The sequence below is a fragment of the Xenopus tropicalis genome, chromosome 5 (genome assembly GCF_000004195.4).
Source record: "Xenopus tropicalis strain Nigerian chromosome 5, UCB_Xtro_10.0, whole genome shotgun sequence".
Classification (NCBI taxonomy): domain Eukaryota; kingdom Metazoa; phylum Chordata; class Amphibia; order Anura; family Pipidae; genus Xenopus; species Xenopus tropicalis.
Window position 1 is genome coordinate 9,561,548 of NC_030681.2, and position 8,635 is coordinate 9,570,182.

At 48.6% G+C, this 8,635-nt stretch overlaps 1 protein-coding gene across 2 annotated transcripts; it reads right to left on the reverse strand.

The window, feature by feature from the left end:
- Positions 1-1,358: 1,358 nt before the first annotated feature.
- On the reverse strand, positions 1,359-7,575 carry fam177b (family with sequence similarity 177 member B). 2 transcript variants are annotated; one of them, NM_001127139.1, is made up of 7 exons: positions 7,309-7,395; positions 5,993-6,047; positions 4,615-4,755; positions 4,376-4,442; positions 3,711-3,808; positions 1,647-2,851; positions 1,359-1,556 (listed from the first exon to the last, which is right to left on the reverse strand). In NM_001127139.1, the coding sequence occupies exons 2-6, from the start codon at positions 6,014-6,016 to the stop codon at positions 2,675-2,677; spliced, it is 507 nt and encodes a 168-aa protein (NP_001120611.1). In that variant the 5' UTR covers positions 6,017-6,047; positions 7,309-7,395; the 3' UTR covers positions 1,359-1,556; positions 1,647-2,674. The 2 variants fall into 2 exon arrangements, with proteins under 2 accessions (NP_001120611.1, XP_012818206.1); XM_012962752.3 differs by having other exon boundaries at positions 1,359-2,851; positions 7,309-7,575.
- Positions 7,576-8,635: the final 1,060 nt, after the last annotated feature.

Consider the following 8,635-nt stretch of genomic DNA (forward strand, 5'->3'; position numbering starts at 1 on the left):
GTCATTTCTAGTGACATCACAGGTGTGAGAAGAAATCTCTGTGCCACCGCGATTGGTCCCTCCCATCACCCAGTGCCGGCTTGACCCCAGCTTGTCGCCACTCATAATGTTTGATGGCAAGTGTTGTTCGGGGTCGGACTGGGGGTGCCCCACTAGAGCCGGGGCCCACTGGGATTTTTCCCCGTGTCCCAGCAGCCCACTCATTGCCAGTGGAAGGCCATTTCGGGGAGATTAGTTGCCCACAGTAGCCGAGACCACAGGCGACTACTTTCCCCATGGGCCCTGAGCCCCTGCAGCAGTGACAATGAGCACATTAACCCAAAGTATGCCAGTAAGATTGCTGGACCAATGGTAAGATCCCTGCAGGAATGGACACTGAGCACATTAACCCCAGACATACCAGCGTAAGGCTTAAACGCCAAAGAAGGAGCATAAATGTGCTGCTGCTTGTGACTCCATGAACAGACAGTGTAGCAGCAGCTCCCCTTAATCCCACACTCTAATTACCCAGTTTATTTAAGGGGAAGTACAGTCAGTAAATGATCATGAGATCCTGGTGAGGTAAATGAGTGGATTGGCTGCACGTTGGATTAATGGGCGGAGCCAATATTTAGCATTAGCTGTGCAATTACAGGGAGACACAAGAGAGCAGTAAGGCAGTGGGGGGGGAGGACCTTGGGTAATTAGGGTAATTAGGTGACCCCCCCATATTGGGACTTTGCTGCCAATAATAAATACACCTATAATTACTATGAGGCCGACAGACTCCATTTATAATAGGGGGATGTTTCCATGGAAGAAGTGATATTGGCACCGGCTGACGGGGCAGCGCAGAGTTTGCAGAGCTGATAAGGGGAGATAATGTCCCTCCCTATGGAGCATACAGGAATGCGCTCAGTCTGGGCGAGAGACCGGCCCGGGGCAGGAGGGAGGCAACATGTGCCCCGTGGGTTCTACCATTTCACTATGTGCCCCGTGGGTTGTACCATTTTATCATGTGCCCCGTGGGTTGTACCGTTTCATTATGTGCCCCGTGGGTTGTACCATTTTATCATGTGCCCCGTGGGTTGTACCGTTTCATCATGTGCCCCGTGGGTTCTACCATTTTATCATGTGCCCCGTGGGTTGTACCATTTTATCATGTGCCCCGTGGGTTGTACCATTTTATCATGTGCCCCGTGGGTTGTACCATTTCACTATGTGCCCCGTGGGTTGTACCATTTCACTATGTGCCCCGTGGGTTGTACCATTTTATCATGTGCCCCGTGGGTTGTACCATTTTATCATGTGCCCCGTGGGTTAACATAAAATCACTGCTCGTAAATTCATAAATAATGTGAACACTACGGCACAGGCGATTTGCACTTTTTCTATTATCTTTTATTTACATAGCAGCGTCATTGTGCAGCGTTGTACAGAGCTTCTACATCATTCCCATCAGTCCCTGCCCCAGTGGAGCTTACAATCTAACGTCCCTGTCACATTCCCATCAGCCCCAGGGAGCTTACAATCTAACGTCCCTGTCACATTCCCATCAGCCCCAGGGAGCTTACAATCTAACGTCCCTGTCACATTCCCATCAGCCCCAGGGAGCTTACAATCTAACGTCCCTGTCACATTCCCATCAGCCCCAGGGAGCTTACAATCTAACTCCCTGTCACATTCCCATCAGCCCCAGGGAGCTTACAATCTAACTCCCTGTCACACTCACCAGGGGGAGTTTTATTAGGAGCCAATTAACCTGCCTGTGTGGGTTTGGGCGGAGGGCGGACACCAGGGAACCCAGAGGAACCCCCCCCTCACACTTCCCATGTGACAGACCATGTCCCTGTGTGTGGCCCCTTCCCATAATTCCCATATGGTCCAGCTACAGAACTCTGGGGCTTTATTTTGATTGGGCCTACATCATTTAAACACACACACTCTGTTATCCTCCAACAAGTTGGTGGCACTGGGCACGTGACTGACAGTTCTTCCTAAGGAAGCGCCATTCCCTGGATAATAAAAACAAGTTGGCATCACCAGGCAGCAGGTCTGCAGGCAGTAGAAGGCTACAGATGATGCCCATGGGGTTGAGGCAGTTACAGTCTCTATCTCAAAAGCTCAGAACAGTTGGAACATTCTCTTCATGGTCCATTGAGTGTTGCATGTAGGCCCCTTTAGAGCACAAGGTGGCCCAGCTAGGGGTGACTGCCCTTGGCCCTGCACAACTCGGGGCCCCATGGAGCAGTAGAAGACTGGGAAGAGCAGATGCAGCAGAGCAAGATGGTGGCAGTTGTCCTTTATATAAGTGTTGCCCAGCCTGTAGCCAATCAAGTGTTGTAGAAATACCTCTCCCAGCATCCACTAACAAAGAATTATAGGGACTCGCTGAGCCCCACCATGGCTCGAGGTCTAACTCCCAATTTCCAGCACGTAGTCCCTCTTTCCTCATAACAAGGGCCAGCCAATCCCACTATTGTTCATGGAATATCATGAGAGCGAATAAGCCCCCATCCCCAATTCCCCCAATACTCTGGGCTCCTCTGGGAGGCACTGGCCCTTCATTTTGGCATCTATACTATAAGGATTACACCCTGAGGCCCTTCCCATAGCTATTGGGCATTTTCTTATTGGCCAATAAGTCAGTGGGACGAAATCACAGAAGCCAATCATCTTCTGTCTGAAATGTGGTCTACGTCTCATGTGATTGGTGGGTCTCTGAGCTCATGTGACAGTCGTCTCCGTACTGGGCAGGTCTGTCTTTTAGGGAGATGGTGCCGTACTCAGCGCTTTGGGTTGGGAGATGCTGTTTTTCAGTTTGGATCTCAGCCATTTCTGGCATTTCTTGCCCTTCTTCATCACTGCTGTCCTGCAGGGGGCGATACAGACATGGTATCAAAACCGGTGGGCTAAATTGGGCAGATCCTACTATTCAACCCTAGAGACAACAATCAGATCACATGGGGGTCCATGCAGACCAAATGACCATGACAATATCTATGCCATATCTGTTTGGTACACAGCCTGGGTCTGCCCAAGTACTGCCCACATACTGACCATGCACTGCCCACATACTACCCATGCACTGCCCATGTACTGCCCACATACTGCCCATGCATTGCCCACATACTGCCCATGTACTGCCCACATACTGCCCATGTATTGCCCATGCACTGCCCATGCACTGCCCACATACTGCCCATGCACTGCCCACATACTGCCCATGCACTACCCACGCACTACCCACATACTGCCCATGCACTGCCCACATACTGCCCATGCACTGCCCACATACTGCCCATGCACTGCCCACATACTGCCCATGCACTGCCCATGCATTGCCCACATACTGCCCATGCATTGCCCACATACTGCCCATGTACTGCCCATGCACTGCCCACATACTGCCCATGCACTGCCCACATACTGCCCATGCACTGCCCACATACTGCCCATGCACTGCCCACGCACTACCCACGCACTACCCACATACTGCCCATGCACTGCCCACATACTGCCCATGCACTGCCCACATACTGCCCACATACTGCCCATGCACTGCCCACATACTGCCCATGCACTACCCACATACTGCCCACACACTGCCCATGCAACCAGGAGTAATTATCAGATAGAATGAGATACATTGTGCTGCACTGCCTGCAGGCTGTTGGGAGTTGCTGGGAGTTGTAGGAAAGAAGAGAGTTCACTGCACAAAGAGCCTTTACCTCCTCCTGCCTTCGGTCGTATTCATCAATGGCATACTGATATTTGGGGACGGTCAGGCCAAACAGGGTTGCCAGTCTGCCCCCCAGAAAGTCACAGGCTGAAATACAAACACATGAATGAGCATTGGCACAAAACAGGGCACAGAGCAAGTCACTGGATCACGGGTGGAACTGGGGGCAACGGTTGGCACAGCCGCTGTGCAGCACTGGGGTATTTGCCCCACTCAGGGTATTGCCTGCAGGATACTTGTGTTATACCCTTATGCTTGTGTGGGTATTGCCTGTGCACCCCAATTATCTCTGATTCTGCAGAACCTCATGGTGTGACCCACAGGTGTGCCCGGCAGGGACTGTAGATTGTAAGCTCCCCTGGGCCAGGCTATGAATAATGATTGACAACAGCACTAAATAATCAATAACAAGGCATTTCGCGTATTTTTCCACAGTTTTGAGTATTTTTCGCTCCCCAGTAATAGTAACATCTGTAGGAGTGTGTTAATTGGGCAGAAAGTGGGCGTAGTACCATGTGACTTCTCTTGGAATAAATTGGGGGGGGGGGAAGCCTCGCAGTCATTACTCCCCCCATTCTCACTGCACCCTCGGGGTCCGACTATGGGCAGTGGATGTTCAGGGAAAGAGAAGGATAATGGGCAGAAATCACTCACTATAGAAGGCGCCGGTTGCTATTCGGATCACCCAGAACTGAATGTAGGATTTCCAGCTCATCTTTGCCTGTCGGTATCAGAGCACAAACAATAAGAAACTTGTTATATAAAAAATACAGATCTACAAAAGCCTGATATTATGTATAATAAATAGATACAATACATATCATGGCCGGTGGTTCTGTTCCGCTATAAGATTCTGTGCCCTGAGAGTAACACCCCCAGCTGGTTGGTCTCACCGTGTCCACACTGCGAAAATCAATCCTTTCCTCCTCTTCCTCCTCTTCTTCTTCTTCTGTGCTGTATTCCTCCATCGTCTCTCCGCTAGCAAAGTGAATTATTCTTCTGGGAAACCTTTGCTCCCCATTCTCAATTTCCTTCTACAGAAATAAGGGAACGGGAGATTTTCCATTGAACTTAATCTTCTCTCACCAAATACTCAGAGTTCCCTGTATAACTCAGCCTGCAGCCTTGTGCCTTTATATGGGCACAGAACCCCTCAGTGACTGCTAATATCCTTATCATTTACAGTAGGGGGTACATTATCCCTTATAATACATGAGTGATACTCAGAGTTCCCTGTATAACTCAGCCTGCAGCCTTGTGCCTTTATATGGGCACAGAACCCCTCAGTGACTGCTAATATCCTTATCATTTACAGTAGGGGTACATTATCCCTTATAATACATGAGTGATACTCAGAGTTCCCTGTATAACTCAGCCTGCAGCCTTGTGCCTTTATATGGGCACAGAACCCCTCAGTGACTGCTAATATCCTTATCATTTACAGTAGGGGGTACATTATCCCTTATAATACATGAGTGATACTCAGAGTTCCCTGTATAACTCAGCCTGCAGCCTTGTGCCTTTATATGGGCACAGAACCCCTCAGTGACTGCTAATATCCTTATCACATACAGTAGGGGGTACATTATCCCTTATAATACATGAGTGATACTCAGAGTTCCCTGTATAACTCAGCCTGCAGCCTTGTGCCTTTATATGGGCACAGAACCCCTCAGTGACTGCTAATATCCTTATCATTTACAGTAGGGGGTACATTATCCCTTATAATACATGAGTGATACTCAGAGTTCCCTGTATAACTCAGCCTGCAGCCTTGTGCCTTTATATGGGCACAGAACCCCTCAGTGACTGCTAATATCCTTATCATTTACAGTAGGGGGTACATTATCCCTTATAATACATGAGTGATACTCAGAGTTCCCTGTATAACTCAGCCTGCAGCCTTGTGCCTTTATATGGGGGGCACAGAACCCCTCAGTGACTGCAAATATCCTTATCACATACAGTAGGGGGTACATTATCCCTTATAATACATGAGTGATACTCAGAGTTCCCTGTATAACTCAGCCTGCAGCCTTGTGCCTTTATATGGGCACAGAACCCCTCAGTGACTGCTAATATCCTTGTCATTTACAGTAGGGGGTACATTATCCCTTATAATACATGAGTGATACTCAGAGTTCCCTGTATAACTCAGCCTGCAGCCTTGTGCCTTTATATGGGCACAGAACCCCTCAGTGACTGCTAATATCCTTATCATTTACAGTAGAGAATTTAGGAATTTATTTGGTTACATATAACCTCACTTACCAGTATGACGTCTCCGTCCGACATTTTGAGAACTTTGTGAGTCTGTGGGACAGATCTGAGTAATGAAGAAAAACAAGAAAATCAAGAGTGCGGTTATACCTGTGCCCCTACCTGGCTGTGGGCGGGAGCAGAGTGTAGGTGACAGGGACACCACTATAAATATAGGAATAACACATGCTCAGTCGGTCTGGGCTGTAAACAAAGGCACAGAAACATCTGATCCTAAAACAATACAATCTAGCCAGATCTGCTGCCGTGCCATCTGTATCCATCATTCAGTGCTGTACTATTAACTGTAGGATCTGTCACTGTGACAGAATGCTCTGTTATACAGATAGCTAGAATCTCAGCCATAAAGCAGGGCAGGACTGCTGCTTACAATGGGGGGGATCAGATAGGATCTGTGCCACTGTGACAGAATGCTCTGTTATACAGATAGCTAGAATCTCAGCCATAAAGCAGGGCAGGACTGCTGCTTACAATGGGGGGATCAGATAGGATCTGTGCCACTGTGACAGAATGCTCTGTTATACAGATAGCTAGAATCTCAGCCATAAAGCAGGGCAGGACTGCTGCTTACAATGGGGGGATCAGATAGGATCTGTGCCACTGTGACAGAATGCTCTGTTATACAGATAGCTAGAATCTCAGCCATAAAGCAGGGCAGGACTGCTGCTTACAATGGGGGGATCAGATAGGGTCTGTGCCACTGTGACAGAATGCTCTGTTATACAGATAGCTAGAATCTCAGCCATAAAGCAGGGCAGGACTGCTGCTTACAATGGGGGATCAGATAGGATCTGTGCCACTGTGACAGAATGCTCTGTTATACAGATAGCTAGAATCTCAGCCATAAAGCAGGGCAGGACTGCTGCTTACAATGGGGGGATCAGATAGGATCTGTACCACTGTGACAGAATGCTCTGTTATACAGATAGCTAGAATCTCAGCCATAAAGCAGGGCAGGACTGCTGCTTACAATGGGGGGGATCAGATAGGATCTGTGCCACTGTGACAGAATGCTCTGTTATACAGATAGCTAGAATCTCAGCCATAAAGCAGGGCAGGACTGCTGCTTACAATGGGGGGGGGGGGGGGATCAGATAGGATCTGTGCCACTGTGACAGAATGCTCTGTTATACAGATAGCTAGAATCTCAGCCATAAAGCAGGGCAGGACTGCTGCTTACAATGAAATATGTATTAAACATATTTGTCTTCAGCCACAAATACCTTCATTTTGATGTTAGTGCCCCTAGTCAGTAATGCCCCCCCACCTGCCCCTCTATGAGCTAAATCAGCCCCTCGCCCCCTTACCGTGCCGGTGCTCCCTCAGTACCCGGGTGGTACCTGTGCCAGGGTGAGTGGGTGGCAGGGAGCCCAGTCCCAGAGGCACAGACAGCAGATCCTACAGACTTTGTTTGGTTTCAGGGCAGCTCCGGACTCTTTGCAGCACATAATCAGTAGGGCGTCTCTCCTGGGCCAGGGCAGGGGGAGCCGCAGGGAGAGAGCTCTGTATAATGACTCAGGGCTGGAGAATATCCCACAGGCTCAGGTTTCCCTTCCTCAGTTCTACTTAATACCCTAATCCTAATTGTCTGGCCTACAGGTGGCACAGGGAGCTAATGTGGGAGGGGCTTAGGGAGCTAATGTGGGAGGGGCTTAGGGAGCTAATGTGGGAGGGGCTCACTGCTCAAGGGGAACTTAGAACAACATTGTAAGCATCAAACCATTGCAGGAATAAATTCCAATCCTACTTAGGGCAGGAGCTACCATCGTGTTTATTGGCACTTACCAAAAATGAATGGCTGGGAAACATGGGGCCCCAGAATGATCATGGATCCATCCCCTTTTTGAGGCAGATCTTACAATTTAATGTGACTAAATCTTCCCATAATTCCCTTGTACTGCACAATTATTATTGCTGGATACATCTACTCCTTGTAGAGTGTAAGCTCTTTTGGGCAGGGCTCCCTTCCCCTCCTGTATCGGTTACTGATTGCTTTATATGTTACTCCTTGTAGAGTGTAAGCTCTTTTGGGCAGGGCTCTCTTCCCCTCCTGTATCGGTTATTGATTGCTTTATATGTTACTCTGTATGTCCAATGTATGTAACCCACTTATTGTACAGCACTGCGGGATATGTTGGCGCTTTATAAATAAATGTTAATAATAATAATACTTGAATGAAAGCTGCCATTTTGCTTGCTTCACCCGAATCAGCCTCATTGGATAGCTACAGAGCAAGCCCATTAATAAACTCTATTGAAAGTGCTCAGTATTTATCTATAGAGAATTCATAGTTGATTTACTCTCCTTATTATCAAATTGGCTGATTTTATCTTGGGGTGCTGAGCTACAGTAAGTACAGGAAAACTTAATGGCCCCCCAGTAGGAAAGCGTTTTTAGACCCCTATACCCTGTGCAAGTGCCTGGGGTGCAGCCTGTATCACCCCATGTGGGCAAATTGCTTTCAAGGTGCCCCCTATTCCCCTTACAGTTACACCACTGCACAGTGGGGCATCCTTTCCCATGATTCAGTTGGGGCTGCAATGTGGGCGTGGCCTGTACATAGCATGTGTGTATTGCTGGAGCTGAGACTGGCTGCAATCCCAAGGATCCGTCATTGCCCCATAGCCACCGTG

Excerpts from the sequence above, each read along its gene's own strand:
- fam177b (XM_012962752.3), bottom strand. The coding sequence starts at position 6,016 with ATGTCGGACGGAGACGTCATACTG. Across the intron at positions 4,756-5,992 it reads CGGACGGAGACGTCATACTG|AAGGAAATTGAGAATGGGGA; the intron begins GTAAGTGAGGTT and ends TTATTTCTGTAG. Across the intron at positions 2,852-3,710 it reads ACGACCGAAGGCAGGAGGAG|GACAGCAGTGATGAAGAAGG; the intron begins GTAAAGGCTCTT and ends CGCCCCCTGCAG.